The sequence below is a fragment of the Seriola dumerili genome, unplaced genomic scaffold, assembly GCF_002260705.1.
Source record: "Seriola dumerili isolate Sdu_G_001 unplaced genomic scaffold, Sdu_1.0 BDQW01001124.1, whole genome shotgun sequence".
In the NCBI taxonomy this organism is placed as follows: Eukaryota; Metazoa; Chordata; class Actinopteri; order Carangiformes; family Carangidae; genus Seriola; species Seriola dumerili.
In genome coordinates, this window is record NW_019175379.1 from 559,720 (window position 1) to 575,994 (window position 16,275).

The 16,275-nt window shown below is 38.2% G+C and overlaps 2 protein-coding genes across 2 annotated transcripts in view; one reads left to right on the top strand and one right to left on the bottom strand.

Annotated features, from left to right (window-relative positions):
- acad11 (acyl-CoA dehydrogenase family member 11) overlaps window positions 1-16,275 on the bottom strand; it is a 31,807-nt gene that overhangs the window by 14,435 nt on the left and 1,097 nt on the right. The window contains exons 3-16 of the mRNA XM_022767160.1: window positions 15,963-16,088; window positions 15,537-15,698; window positions 15,267-15,431; window positions 15,042-15,183; window positions 14,760-14,881; window positions 14,411-14,517; window positions 14,033-14,144; window positions 13,445-13,522; window positions 12,942-13,080; window positions 12,438-12,545; window positions 11,278-11,376; window positions 2,625-2,694; window positions 1,617-1,702; window positions 1,402-1,473 (exon numbers count right to left, since the gene is read on the bottom strand). Coding sequence (XP_022622881.1) covers window positions 1,402-1,473; window positions 1,617-1,702; window positions 2,625-2,694; window positions 11,278-11,376; window positions 12,438-12,545; window positions 12,942-13,080; window positions 13,445-13,522; window positions 14,033-14,144; window positions 14,411-14,517; window positions 14,760-14,881; window positions 15,042-15,183; window positions 15,267-15,431; window positions 15,537-15,698; window positions 15,963-16,088 — 1,588 coding nt within the window. The remainder of the gene's footprint in view (window positions 1-1,401; window positions 1,474-1,616; window positions 1,703-2,624; window positions 2,695-11,277; window positions 11,377-12,437; window positions 12,546-12,941; window positions 13,081-13,444; window positions 13,523-14,032; window positions 14,145-14,410; window positions 14,518-14,759; window positions 14,882-15,041; window positions 15,184-15,266; window positions 15,432-15,536; window positions 15,699-15,962; window positions 16,089-16,275) is intronic.
- ackr4 (atypical chemokine receptor 4) lies at window positions 4,592-8,076 on the top strand. The gene is made up of 2 exons (XM_022767162.1): window positions 4,592-4,648; window positions 6,710-8,076. Exon 2 carries the CDS (start codon window positions 6,716-6,718, stop codon window positions 7,829-7,831), a length of 1,116 nt encoding a protein of 371 aa, XP_022622883.1. The 5' UTR covers window positions 4,592-4,648; window positions 6,710-6,715; the 3' UTR covers window positions 7,832-8,076.

The following is a 16,275-nucleotide window of genomic DNA, read 5'->3' on the forward strand; positions in this document are numbered from 1 at the left end:
CATAAAAACGACATAGTATAGTAAGGCATAAAAAGTCATAAAAACGTCATAGTATAGTAAAGCATAAAAAGTCATAAAAACGATACAGTATAGTAAGGTATAAAAACGTCATAGTATAGTAAGGCATAAAAACGATACGGTATAGAAAGTCATAAAAACGACATAGTATAGTAAGGCATAAAATGTCATAAAAACGTCATAGTATAGTAAGGCATAAAAAGTCATAAAAACGATACGGTATAGAAAGTCATAAAAACGACATAGTATAGTAAGGCATAAAATGTCATAAAAACGTCATAGTATAGTAAGGCATAAAAAGTCATAAAAACGATACGGTATAGAAAGTCATAAAAACGACATAGTATAGTAAGGCATAAAATGTCATAAAAACGTCATAGTATAGTAAGGCATAAAAAGTCATAAAAACGATACGGTATAGAAAGTCATAAAAACGACATAGTATAGTAAGGCATAAAATGTCATAAAAACGTCATAGTATAGTAAGGCATAAAAAGTCATAAAAACGATACGGTATAGAAAGTCATAAAAACGACATAGTATAGTAAGGCATAAAATGTCATAAAAACGTCATAGTATAGTAAGGCATAAAAAGTCATAAAAACGATACGGTATAGAAAGTCATAAAAACGACATAGTATAGTAAGGCATAAAAAGTCATAAAAACGACATAGTATAGTAAGGCATAAAAATGTCATAGTATAGTAAGGCATAAAAACGACATAGTATAGAAAGGCATAAAAAGTCACAAAAACGATACAGTATATATAGTAAGGTATAAAAATATCATAGTATAGTAAGGCACAAAAAGTCAAAAAACGTCATAGTATAATAAGACATAAAAACGTCATTGTGTAGTAAGACATAAAAACGACATAGTATAGTAAGGCATAAAAAGTCAAAACGACATTGTATAGTAAGACATAAAAACCTCATAGTATAGTAAGGCATAAAAACATAGCATATAAAGGCATAAAAACGTCATAGTATAGAAAGGGATAAAAATGTCATAAAAACGACACAGTATAGTATGGCATAAAAAAACATAGTATAGTAAGGAATAAAAAGTAATCGTGTGGCAAACGTTAAAAAAGTCCTAGTATAGTAAGGCTTAAAAATACGCCATAGTACAGTAAGACATAAAAATGCCATAGTACAGTAAGGCATAAAAACATCATAGTATAGTAAGGCATATGAACGTCATAGTATATTACGGCATAAAAAGCCATAAAAACAACATAGTATAACAAGGCATATGAACGTCATAGTATAGTAAGGACATATTATAGTAAGGACCCCATGGCTATCAGGGGGTGGCCATGGGGTCCCTAAGCAGTCGCTTAATTCGCTCATGCATTGGACTGGCCTTGAATACAGTCTTACCTAGAATAATGTTGGAGGCAGGAACACGCACATTTTCAAAGTGTACTTCAAAGTGTCCACCATGGATAGCGTCTGAGCACACAAACAGGGTGAAAATGGTTACATTTGGCGAGGAAAGCAGATTTGTCATGTTTGTGTGCAAAGAGATAATTAATATACGGGAAAAACAGGAAAATATCAAGTACATGAAGTTGTAATGACAGGTATAATCCTACCATCTTGTCCAAACACGGTGAGTGGTCTGACAAGCTTTACACCTGATGTGTCCATAGGTACGAGGATCATACTGTGTCGGTCATGCCTAAGAAACAAATTTATAAACAGGGTTATTTCACTCTCTTTGCAAACACAGTTGGGTGTGTGTTTTGTTACATTGTTGTGGCAACAAAAGAATGAAAAAATGTATTACATATCTTACATATCTTTTCCTAAGTTTAAAATCCTAAATGCTCATAACCAATAAGCTTTGGATAAAGAGTAGTGCCAAATACATGTCAACCACAAGATTTAACTGACAAGATTGAAAGATGAAAACAAGATTAATTTGATACATTTTTCTGCCTTGTGATACAAACCTCAAGGTAGAAACACTAGGCAGTTATTAAAATGCATGTGCATGCTGGGAAGTACACCCTGCCTCTAAACAAAGTCCATTTCCATTATAAAAGTGGAACAAAGGAGGTTCAGTGGGAGAATTAGCCTGTCAAATACAGTGCAAAGGTGCACACACAAGCACAGAAGCATTTAAATATGAAACAATTCATATAAAATGTGAAGAGTACCATTGAATTGGTAGAACTGGAATATTGCTAACATAAATCCTGTGTGGCACTTTATATGGATAGTCTGCCTACTGAGATTTTTTATATTTGTATTTGTAATATTTCAAAAGGTTATTAGTTGAGATTCAACAATTCAACTGTTTTGCTGACCCTAACCATTACATGGTTTAACAATTGTTAGTTGAATATTTGTATATACATGGTTAAATATTAGAATGTTGAATCAACATTAGTGAAATGTTACAAATACTCTAAACTCTCTGTGGGCAGACTGTCCAAATAAAGTGTAACCCAATCCTGGAATAATAAAACCTGTGGTTAAAAACATCAGAAGCCTGACCTCTTGCACCAACACAGAAAAAGTATCTTTCTTAAATTCCCAAACACCAGAGGAGGAAACAAACATGCAAGTATTCTTCATCACATGACTGTTCCACTGACCTGCTGCTAATATCCTGAGAACTGCTCCTGCACATCACAATGGCCACTTTGCATTGGGGATTGCCAGCACCTTTTGGGAACAGTCAGAAATCCAATGATTCATTTGTATTCGTGTCTTGTTGGGGACTCACTCTGTCCTTAACCTTTCTATGACCAGAGTGTGGTTCGGAAACTGACTGGGAAGTACCAAACACGAATGTGTAGTGAGAGATTTATGGCACAAGAACGACCAGCTGAGAAGGCCACAGGTTGATTTATATTTTGGAGTTTGATTCTTTCACATATAATAACTTTCAGATTGGAGAGAAGCTAAAAATGTATGGATTATGCCATTTCTGGAAAAAAAAAGATTATTTTATTGCAAAAAGATATGCACCCTGTACAAAACTCCCACTAGAAAGCAATGACAATATATATAGATATTATAAAAACAGATACAGTGGACTTAGAATGATGATGTGATTTGTTTGATAACCAGATAACTGCAGTGCACACTGTAATACTGACCAAATGCAGAATACTTTGGAATTTCCCTAGCTGGGAGGCCACTTTCAGAATATACAGACAAGGCAAACAGACAAAGTGGTCTTTGTGGCCTTGGATCCCTAAGGCACAGTCAGGGTGACCAATGGTCTGCCTTCCTGTTTATATTTCCGTCAAACTGGCAAAACTGTCCCCTAAGGACAGGACATATGGACACCAGACAGCTACAGACGAGACATCAACAGTGGCTGAATAATCATTGTATGAGAATCACAGCAGGAGTACATGTGAACACTGAAAATGCAATCTGACAGCTGTTTAGCCTTCAATGTTTGTTTTTGCAATCACAGACAGTTTAAATTATTATGCTTGCACTGTAACAAAAGCATAAAAACTTTACACCCGACTCCACCCAAAAGCCACATATAGGAAGGCCCGTTTGGCTCGGGGGCAGGTTGGGTTTTCCTGTGAACCCTTACATAAGATGATAGAGGCTGAGCCCTGCTGTCATTCACCAGTCATGCCCATACATGTCTTATCATCACAGGAATGAAAATAAACCTCCCAAGTCCAAGTGTAATCCATTTTCCCGAGAACATGACATCCAAATATTTCATGTTGCTACATTTTTGAAAATCTTTGTCAGTTTGACATACTACAATTTGACTTCAAAATTTTTATGGAGGCATGCTTTTATTTATTTTTTGTTCCCAAATCCTTTTGCTTTGGTGATTTTATTAATTAATAACTAATTTTTATTAATTATCAATTATATACAGATGCATGAAGAGAGAGAAATAGAAACGAGAGACAGAGTGGGATTAAAAGTAAGTTGACCATTTTTGAGGAAGCTGAAATAAGGAAACACTATTAATGGGAAAACAAAAGCCATGGAAACCAAAATACTGTGCATCATTCAATAAAATCATGTTAAAAGTATCTAAAATAGAAGGTTTAGTCCACAGGATCTTTGCTGATGTGAATGAGGTTGGTAAACAATGCACACAACATTCCAGCAAACTACACAAACAACACAAAAAGCTTTATAAATGGGACAAATGTGATTTTTTTCTTGCACATACATAAACAAAAGGGCAGCTGCCAGGGCACTCCCTGTGTGACATCAAGAATGGGAGATTAAGTTCACAACTGATCTGAGATTGAAAAACAGCTTCTCTCTGCAGTTCTTTGCTCAGTACAGCATAGAAAAACTAACAGAAGTTTTATATATCTCTTTATATCTCTTCTTTTTATACATCCATTGTGCTAAATCACACACACACACACACACACACACACACACACACACACACACACACATACACACACACACACACTTGAATGGAGAGCTACGTGGTGGAGTGTCAGCAGTGAAGGGAATGGGGCGGGCTGAGGCAAAGAGATCAGTCACTTCAGTCCTGCAGTGCATACAACTTTTCTCCTCAGGATCCACAACAACTGCTTGTGTGTGATTGGAAAAAAAAAAAAAAAAAAAAAGGATTACTATCATCAACCAATCTAACTGAAGGAACAGACAAAAGGTAAGAAAGTCTTATCAGCTTTAAGTTTTCAACTAAAAAAAACAAGTCAAACTGTGCCAAGACTAAGAATCTTCACCATGTTATGTACTGATGGACTTTTGTATGAATTGTTGTTAGGGATTTATGTTTTTTCTAATGTTATTTTATATGTTTGTATTGTTAATTTTAAGTTAAGAAACTAGGCATGCTGCATTTTACAGTTTAATCATCACCATGAAATATATGGAAAAGTATTGTGCCTTGTTTTTAGTCTAAGGTTCACTTTAGTGTTAGACGAACAGTCAAAGTCCTGGATGTTTTATGACATCATTACAACCATAGGGAGATAGTCAAAACAAGCTAAACCTGTTGCATTTGGTTTCCCTGTTTGTGTTTGTCTCCTAATTGTTTTGCTCTTTGTAAAACAGTTTTCTGATCAGTAGCATGACCAAAATACATCATTATTATTACACACCGATCAGCCACAACATTTAAACTGGTAACTGGTTTCAACATTATGGCTGGTCATGTGTATCTACTGTATACAATATGTACAGTGGGGTCTAAAAGTCTGAGACCACTTTCCCGATGGAAAAAACTGTCTCACACACACAAACACCCACGCACGCACACGTGGGTGGGTGCACGTGTGTGTGTACACCTACATTTACTGTATATATACAGTATTCACAACATTAAAACCGTTAACAGGTGTTAGTATTGTGGCTGATCAGTGTAAGCACTGTTATTTTCACTTATACCTCAGCTGTCAGAATAAATGGCACTTTTGTCTCAGTGATTTTACTGATATCTATATCTTTTTATCCATTTCATCCAAATGTAAACAAAAATGTCACTCCACTACTAAAATCTAATACTAAAAAATGAATTAGGACTTTATCTATATTTAACTTGTGAATGTCGAATAAAACCAAATAATCAGTATAAAAACATAAAAACTTAACTAACCTAATATGCACCCCTTACACGAGGCACAGCTGTTGACAGCAGTGGAATACTTGACATATTTCAGTGTTAAAATGAACATCTGTTTCAGAACTCCTGTTTCTCCCATGCCGGAGATAATGACCTATTATATAACAAACCTGGAAATGTTTCATAAAACAACTGTTGTACTCTTAGCAGCAAGTGTGATTTGTCAAAACATTCCTGAGATGCTAAATATTTGGTGCTTAATGTCTTGGTCTCCAGACAGGAATTACACCCTGTCACGTAATGTGTTTTGCTGTTGGATTTCAGTTTCTTAAATTCCACTGACTTCCACAGTGAATTGAATACAATACAAAATATATCTACTGGACCAAGGTGTAATTATTACGTTCAACTCAGTTTGATCATGATGTTCCTCAATCCTTCATCTGGAATGAACAACTGGGGAGGGGGATGTTAACGACACAGTGAGTCTGGATGAAAGTCTCACTCCAATGGGAGTTGAACAATAAAAGCAACATCTTAGATTTGAATCTGGCAAGAGACCTCAGCTACACTTGAATTTTCATCCTCATCTCTTCCTCCACATAATTCCTGACATTCTTGACTTTTGACTCTCCTACAGGCAAATACCATTAATTATTTAAAAGAAAGAAAAGAAATTGGAACTGTACACATGGATCACTGTGTTCACTGATCAGATAACAGCAGTAAAGCTGTCATTTCTTATGTCTGTACATCACTTAGTATCCAACAGAATGCAAACTAACTGAACTGAAAAGGTAATTAGATGTTCTGCAAGTCTCCTGTCGTTTTTTTCCACAGAATTGAGTTCAGCAGGGTTATTCAAGCCCACAGTTCAGACAGACAGGGCTTAGGTTCATTAGGGAAACCATGCAGGAGAGATTCCTTTGATGCACAATACAGAAATAACTCCTCATTCCTGTTTCTGATGAAAAGGTGTTCATGGTTTACACTGTTGTTGTTGTTCTGTTAAAAAACACAGAAGTTATACTTTTACACAATGGATTGACTATATAGTCCATAGAATGTATCACAACATGAGCAATTAAAAACAGGTTAAAGTGAAAACAAATGCTTCCCTAAACAGTACTCTTTTTTTCTGTACAGCGAAAAATGGAAGATTTCTATTATAACGAAGAGGAAGAATCCAGCTTAAATGACAGTTACGATTACAGTTACGAACACAGTGTCTGCGACAAAGAGGCAGTGCGTTCTTTTGCCAGTGTCTTCCTCCCAGTAATCTATACCCTGGCTCTGGTGGTTGGTCTGGCTGGGAATGCCCTGGTAGTGGTGGTCTACACATCACGGCTGCGACTACGAACCCTGACAGATGTGTGCATCCTAAACCTTGCCATTTCGGACCTCTTGCTTCTCTTCACCCTGCCCTTCTGGGCAGCTGATGCTGTCCATGGCTGGAAGTTGGGTACGGCAGCCTGCAAGCTCACCTCCTTCCTCTACAGTACCAACTTCAGCTGTGGCATGCTGCTGCTGGCGTGTATCAGTGTGGATCGCTACCGTGCTGTAGCCCAAAATCCAACAGGCAGGACTGGGACAGGTTCCCGGGTAAGGAGACAATGGCTCCTGGTGTGTCTGGTTTTGTGGGCTGTAGCCAGCTTTCTGGGCCTTCCCGAACTTATATTCTCCACAGTGAAACACTCCCATATCAGGGTGGCCTGTACTGCCGTCTACCCACACAGCATGGCTCGACCTGCAAAGGCTGCGCTGGAGCTGCTGGAAGTCACTCTTAGATTCTTGGTACCTTTCTTGGTCATGGTCGTGTGTTACTGCTGGGTAGGGCGGGCGCTGAGCCGGGCAGCTGGGGTGCGAAGAGACCGGAAATGGCGAACCCTGCGAGTCCTTCTGGCTGTGGTGGCCATATTCCTGCTCACCCAGCTGCCCTACAATGTGGTCAAGCTGTGCCGAGCGATGGATGTCATCTACATCCTTGTGACCGACTGCGATGTCAGCAAGAGCCTGGATCATGCTCTTCAAGTGACAGAGAGCCTGGCACTGACCCACGCTTGCATTAACCCTGTCCTCTATGCCTTCATTGGATCCTCCTTCAGGGGACATGTCCTCAAGACTGCCAAGCGCCTTGGACAGCGACTCAAGAGACACCCAAGACACGTCAATGAGGAGCCGGCAGTGGAGATTTCACTCAACACATGCACTCAAACGCAATCCCAGTCTGGTTCAGAAGACCAAGACACAAGCACCTTTACTATTTAAGCCTCAAAACACATTTATTTTCTCATAAGCACCTGTACAAAATTGTATGTCTATGTATATATATTTACACATCTTTATTATCATTCACGCTATGTCAAGAACCATAAATTTAAATTTTTAGTGTAACAAACATACACTGGAGTCCAAACGTCCACTTTTAGACCCCACTGTATATGTAAAATGAGTCTATATGCACTAACAAAGTATTTTGTATAAATGATTTTCCCAGCCAGCCAGCCAGCCAGCCAGCCAGCCAGCCAGCCAGCCAGCCAGCCAGCCAGCCAGCCAGCCAGCCAGACAGACAGACAGACAGACAGACAGACAGACAGACAGACAGACAGACAGACAGACAGACAGACAGACAGACAGACAGACAGACAGACAGACATCTGTTGCAATTAAAAGCAGCTGAAACTCAAGATGGTGGAAGTGCTACTCTGGTTCCTCACGACAAGTCCAATTCAACATTACAGTCTACGCTGCCTTCCATGAGATCATTATTTTATTACATCCTGTGGTTTTGGGTTGGGTTGAGGGGTTGTTGGATTGCACAGCGGATGACACATTGAGAAAAGAAACATTTGGCAGATGTGGACAGAACAGCAATCAGCAGGAAGGACCCCTCCATGCTATCAAACCAATGCACAGTGCTGTGTTTCGTGAAGGAGCTTTAAGCATGAATGGTGTTTTTAATCAAATCAACCTTATCTCTTTTTATTTCAATAATATGACCCTGAAAGAGCAAATGTTTTGTAGTGGAGTGCAATCTATAGATTTATATAATGACATAACATTTTAAATGGTATATAAGTGCTCTCTCCAGACTACTAAAACTGGTGACTTTCATCCTTTTCCCTTTGAAATTACTCAATGCCATCATATAACATTATGCTCAAACTAACCCTAATATCAAATGTAGGCTTAGGGTGTTGGATGGCCACAGTTCAAAGAGTTGATGGTGCAATATTCAAACTTGTTTACACTAGTATGGCTAGTTTCCTGACCATGTTTTAAAACCTCTAACCATAACACAATGTCATTGTTTACCATTCTTTCCATTTGCTTTCAGCTTTGGACAAATGCATGATATAATTTGCAGTACCCGTTAGTCATCCTCTTTCCCCGTAATACCTTACAGTTCGGATATGTGGGAGCGGGATACTGTTAATACTAGGCGTGTCTGAGTAGAGACACAAAAATTAGGTTACACTTTCAACAGTCTCCAAGTAGAGGAGTGACTGGTAAGCTTGGTAATGCATGTAAGTTGCATGTCACAAGACTACTGGAATAAACAAGGAAGTTCTAAATCTTGTGTGACCTCACTTATTTACATATCAACAAGCATTTCATTGGAATTCATTATGGTCTAGCCCAGATGTACATTAGCCTTTTCTCAAACAGTAAATGATAAAGTAAGTATTGGCAGGCAGTACATGTCTCACCATTAAACTATAACATCAAATGATGATTATTTTACTTAATGATCTTAAGTTGCCAAAATTATTAAGATCATTCCATTTCACAAACAACTACTAATAATGTTATACATGTGTACATTATCTGTGCTTTTGTGTGTGTATGGAAATACAAATTCCTATAGCTTAAAGAGAAAAGACTGAAGGTCTGGGGATAATTTCAGTACATTATCATGCCTATTCTGCAGTCTTATAGCTTCCACACCACAGAGCCGCACTAACAACATCTGTAAACCCTCCAGTCTCACTGCTCAGAGTTTGCCACAAACAACTTTAGAGAAAAGGGGAAAACAATGAAGAAAACTGCATCATTTCGGATTATAGGCAACATTTACCCAAGTGGATAGGACTATATTTCCAGTAAGTTTAATTCGATACCAAGTAGCAGTCATTCCAAAGAAAGCTACTACAATGTAATGTAGGAACTGTTGTGTAATTATCATAATGGCATACAGCATAAAAACCAAAGATGAGAATTCTTCACTTTCCGTTTCTCTTTGGGAAAAACTTTATACACAAATTCTCCTTTAGGGGACTCGTGAGGGCTGCCAAATCCCTTGGACAGCTGCTGGGAAACACCAGTAACACATCAAGGAGCTGGCAGTGGGCGTTATATTTTGATACTTGGAAAGAACGAGTTACCATAGCAAAACATTTTCCTTTAACGTAATTTCAATTTAAAAAAAAAAAAAAAAAACTGCCTAGCTTTACTTTTGCTTTTGTTGTAAGTGATTGTCTGGACTTCATGACTCACTGCAAAAGCACAAAACTATCCATTTTCCTCTCCTGAAGAATACGGTTTGACACAAAAGCATCCACAAGTCACACCAAGTATGAAACAGCCATCAACACATCGACATTCTTTCCTAGCACAGAGAGATATTCATGCTGGCAGAGGCCATTCACACAACCCCAGAAGATTTGTTTTCTACTGATGGAAAGTTTGCTTCAAAGACAGAGAATTGTTCAGAAAATACAAACTACACACCTGCAGTATAACATACACACCGTGCACCTCATGAAAACAACATTTTGAAAGTGAAAATTCTGTTCATTTTTGGTAAATAATAGCACTGTATGTTTTTAATGACAAGGAGAATTTCACTGCAGATTCGACAAAGACAAGAAAACAACAGGTCACTGTTTTCCATGGAACTGGGAGTTGAAACCTCAGACCACATCCTTGTCAGAGGAAACATCTGGAATATCTTTCAAGTTGTAATGACTGGAGAGGTGCATGATAAAAATGTAAAAAAAAAAAAAAAAAACTAATAGGAGCTTTAGATATTCAAGCAATAACTTAATTTACTCCTTAATATCTAAGGCTTACTTTTAGAATGGTGACTTAGAGCCAGTCAGTGGGCAAGGAGTAAACTGCACTGTAAATCAGAAGAATACTGACTCATACATGACTCATAGATTAGTCATAAATCCAGAAGAATAAACACATTTAAAGTGTGCATAAAGTCAAGTACCAACAGTTGGATGATTTTACTGGGCTTTAGATATACATTTATTTTAAGGCCATTTAGCAGACTTGAATCATTTACAATGACTGATTAGTCAGAGGTGAAATGTCAACTGTATGCAAGCTTTTACTGATCCATCATGCAAAAAAACTCTGCAACACATTTTCCGGAATCAAATGGAAATCATTAGAAATTTGTTTATGTTATATGATGTTTACTTTGTGAGTCATCTATGCTTCTTGTTCTTAGCAGTCTGGATAAGCATTTATCCCTGTAGTGCTTTGTTACAGCAACATCTTGATTACATACAAACCCATCTTTTTCTGGGAAAAGCTCTCCAGTGCATAATGGACAACAACCTTCCTTTTGAGGTTTACTGTTTTATAAATATTAAATGGTATGTTTGGCCCTAAATGGGCTAGAAAAAAATCTTCAGTGTTCTTGGTGGTGTTAAGTATGTTTTCTTTTCTTATATAGCTAATAAAAATAGAAATAGACATACCACTGCTCCACCATTTTTTGCCGTTTATGACGTAGTTGTCTTCATCCCTATGAAGAGTGCACTCCATGTTGGTTGCATCACTGGAGGCTACATCAGGCTCTAGGGAAGGGATCACAGGGCATACAATGTAACAAGCAATGAGATCCAGACTAACAATATCCAGTTCCCTGCCTTTGTTTTATGTTCTATCTTTTCCAAAATCAAAACTCTGGATTCCATCTTAAACCAGATTCAGCGTGGTTAATATAAATAGAACATTCATACCATTTTCATACTTTAACTGTATGTTAGACGACCCAACAAAGTCACACACAGAAATTGTTTATGAGCACAAGATGGAGCTGCTCCGTGCCATGCAGTGTAATATATCCCCCAAAACACTACTAATCACCATCTGTGTTTATGAAAACCATGGGGAGGTTCACACCCAGTGTAATCACCTCTGGCATGCCGCCGTTTCCAAGCAGTGTGGAACCAAATTGGAGAAAAACAGGGAGAAATTACTCATAGTGTGCAAATGTTTGCCATTTGAATTTTCAAACAAGCCTTTTACAGAGTCTGTAGGAGACGTGCTGTGTGTAACCTGGCTATTTTAAGACCACAAACATCACTGGAACGTTTAGAAAAAAACCACAACGAAGGACTGAACTTTAACAGTTCCCAGTAACTAGGCCCAACACTGGTTCCAAAGGCACAACAAGAAGTGTTCCTAAATGCTCCCTCAAGTCTAGACTTTGTAATTATTTCATTTTCATAAATTGCACTTGGCTTTCATTGCTCATATTTCTACTGAATCTAGGGATAAGGGTGTTTACTTTTGTATCCACAATAAACTTTTATCCATAAAAAAAAAAAAAAAAAAAAAAAAAAAAAAGAGAAATTGATACTCTTGGTCAATGTAATGCTCCTAAATTCTCACTGAAATTGTTTTAGTTTTACATATTAACTGGATTTGTGTGTAGTATCTGACAGTTGTTATCTATTTATTTTAATTACTTAACTCTATCTAAAATGTATTTGTAACACACTTTGGTCAACTCCTGATGTTTTTAAATGTGCTATTTTAAAAATAAATTTAACTTGACTTGTAATGCCCAGTGACCCTGTGACATGAAGTATGCATCTTTGAATGATGCAGGTGGACACCATCAAGGATATACCTGTCATACAGAAACAGGAGCGGATCTCTCCTCTGAGTAGAGGCTCCAGCCATTTCCTTTTCTGTTCCTCACTGCCAAACATGTGCAGCACCTCCATATTTCCTGTGTCTGTGGAGAAACAACACAATATACAATCTATCAGTAATTGATAAGATAAATTTGGAAAGTAATACACTCTCCAGGATTTTAATCATACTGTTTTAACTAATCTGACAAATAATTTAAGAGGGCATTACATAGACTTTGCAGATTGTTATATTTTATGTCAGATGAGCAGAAACATGAATGGTTGTTATGATAAAAACAAGGCTGGAAAGTTGACATTTGGACAGGAGTTTCTGAGTAAAGAGGATGTTATCCAAAACATGAGAAAATATAATCTATGTTGTATACACAAAGAGCAAGGCCATGTCTTAACTATCATGTGACTGCCAAAATGGACCTATAATATTGTCCATGGCCTCTAAATGATCTCAAAATCAGACACCATGGAGGATGTTTTACCAGGAGCCTGGCAGTTGAAAACTTCAGGGGCAAAGAGGCAGCGTCCAGTTTCCTCTGCAATATAGGCATAGTCCAACTGACTGAGACCACTGACTGCGGGCAGGAAAAGGTTCCACAGCCCTGCCCCCCTGGCTTTCACCTGGACACACAGATGCACTTTATTATACAGAGTCTATCTGCACGCACAAACTGAACACTTCATGCAAAGCAGACATTAGAAATAACAAACAGATCTCAAGCAGTTCGCGAAGATCAAAACATTCATTTGAAAAAAACCTTTTTATTTTATTTTATCTAAACTGTTGATGATGATGGATTGTGGTGTGGGACTGACTCAGAGGGGAGGTGCACTGTTTAGACAGGATTTAACCTGCTTGATTGATACTAGACGTTTACACTGCTACAACGCAACATTCGATAATATTTATGTTAGGTCTCTGTGGAAAGAGAGCTGTGCCTTCCAAGTTAAAAATCAATAAAGATACAACAATATGCTCACATACCTTTAGGTCCTCTATTATTTGGGGGGTGTGCCACCTCTGTGAAGACTGTGCGTGTTTGGAGTAGTACTTGGCAACTTCCTGTAGAAAAAAAAAATTACCCGGTGGATTGGTAAGATAGAACATTGTAATATCAACCTATGAACCCATTTCATGCTGACTACTCTCACTACTGCATGGCTTTCATCAGTTGGAACCTGCACCATAAAATAAGAAATTCCTCATCTTTAAAATGTGTTAATAGGATATTTCTATAGATATTTCTACAGCAGAACTGAATTTGTAGTCCTTTATATCTGTGGTGTTCTTTCTCTTCCGCTCTGCCAATTTCTTTGAAAAATAAACCCAAAAAAGATTTGCAATGCCATCTCTGCACTGCATTAAGAACACTATGATCCCCAGCCAAAGGTGATGATTCTGTGTGCAATATAATTTATATAATCAACAGAGTCATTGTTTTCTCACTTGAATTAATTAGTTCTGATTGCATGAATGAACCACTGTGCTCCGTCAAATCCTTTCATGTCCGGAATAAAAGTCCATCTGGACAAACAAATCACTCTTCTGTTCTTAGGAACACTTGGCACTGACCTCTTGAGCAGGAAGCACATATTGTTTCATGAAGTCTTTGACCTGTTCGAGAATGGCCTGACCTTTAGCTGTCTGGAGGAACAGTCTGTATTCTGTTGCACCTGTGAGAGACCTGGCAAGAAACACACCTCACATGATAAAAAGGTCAACAGGGAATATCAGAGGCAGCAACTGGATACCAAATTCCAACTGTTGCTGGCTTAAGTTTAATCAGCAGGTGGAATCAATCTGTTTTCTGGCCTACAATAACACAAAGAATTTACATAAGATTCTGTAAATCCCAACATGTTCAGACTATCTTAATGCTTCACTTCAAAATATATTAATTCTGATGTCAGTGCATTAATACACATCAATAAAATTTGAACTGCAACCAACCGTTGTGCAAGGTGCAAGGCAACCTCAGCCAAGGGCTCCACACACTGGCTGAACTGAGCTGCATTGGGTGCACTGGCATTACCCAGTAGATAGCGAGCATAGATTCCCTGTTAAATAAAAAGGGTGAATAAAAAAAAAAAAAAGAGTGAGCAATCCATCTGGGTTCCTTTGTAGTTCTTCTCTGTATATTCCAAGTACCCTAAAAATATAATACTACATTTACAACTTCAAAACTATATTCTCATATGCTAATCTATTACTTTTGCCTCCTTAAATTCCAATGTATATCTTAAAAAGGAAAATAGGGGTAGAATTGCAAGCAGTACTTGGCACATTAACAGGGACACACCTGGGCAATTCCTGCCATTTTAAAGACAGACAGAGCCAGGTAGAAATTCAACTGCGGCAAAGCAGATGGGATCCCCCGGCATCTACAGTAAATGGAGATCAGATCACCCACAGTTGGAATACCTGCTCATTGGTTGGAGAGACAAAAGACAGGAAAGGCACAATGACAAATTGAACAGATACAGTGAATCTGCACACAAAAGCAAACGACATGTCTTTCTACCCAGCCATTTTCAGCACCTGTTAATCCTGCTCAGGGTTGTTTTTTGTTAGTTTTCATTACCTTCTATTCCTTTTAAGCAGCCCATTGTGCTGATTATGTTGAGACTTCTTGGCCAGTAGTGAGGCATTAAGAAGTATGCCAAGTCTGCCAGGGGCTGTCCAGTGGTAGACAGCTCCCAGTCTAACACTGCTATCACACGTGCCTAATGACATCAAACACACTTTGTGAAGTTTTTAACTGTCAAATGCAGCAAAGTGGTAAGAATAACTGTCTGGGGAAATGTACCTCTGTTGGGTGGAATATCAGGTTATCCAGTCGGAAATCTCCATGGACAAGCGTGACTTCATCGTCATTGGCTGGCAAATTCTTCATCAACCAACCAGACAGTTCATTCATGGCTGGAATGTCTCTGTGGGCTGCTGCGGTGTACTGCTTCGACCAGGTGGACACCTTCAATGAGTGAAAGAAATTTCTGAATGGTAAAAATTTAACTAGTTATTCCAGATTAGATGTATAAAGTTATTTTGATGTACTGAGTACAAGGTGTTATCTCACCTGTCTCTTGCAGTAGCCTGGTCCCCTGCCATACCCTTCAAGGTTCAGTGATTCCAGCTCCAGTGAGTGTAGCTTTGCCAACACTTCCACTGCAGCCACATATAGAGCTGTTCTCTCTGCCGGACTCATTCCAGGGAGACGAAGATCCCTGAATATACGCCCCTGATCAATGGAGATGGATAAACAATTATGTTTTTTTTCAAATATGTAACTTTTCATCTCATGATAGCTCACCAGCACATATTTAGAAGCATGTGGAACAGTTCGGTATGTCAAGCTAGAGTTTGTCAGCAAGCCACCCCTTGCGAGTCTTTTATCATAGAACAGAGGTCAAGAAAAACACCAATAGTCCATAACAGATGAATGGATTTACAGCTGGTGACTTCACAGTCTTGTGAAATTTGGCTCTTGGTGGCACAAATTTACCTTCACATGTTCCATCAAGTAGAACTCTGTTCCAGTGATTTCAACATCAGTGCAGTGCAAGAGAGGCTGAGGCACGGGGAAACCAGCAGAAAACAGGGCCTTCTGCACCCGATACTCCCTGTCCACCTGCAAACAAAGTCACAAGGATCAACCATACCATGCTTAAACATCACCCATATTGTAAAATATTATGGTAACAATTCATTTTAGAGGTCTTGTAGTTTTGTTTCATATGATTTCCTATACAAGTTATGTTACAGTAAATGCATATGAAGGTTTCTAAAAAGTAATTTTGCACTTCAAAAACTGCAGA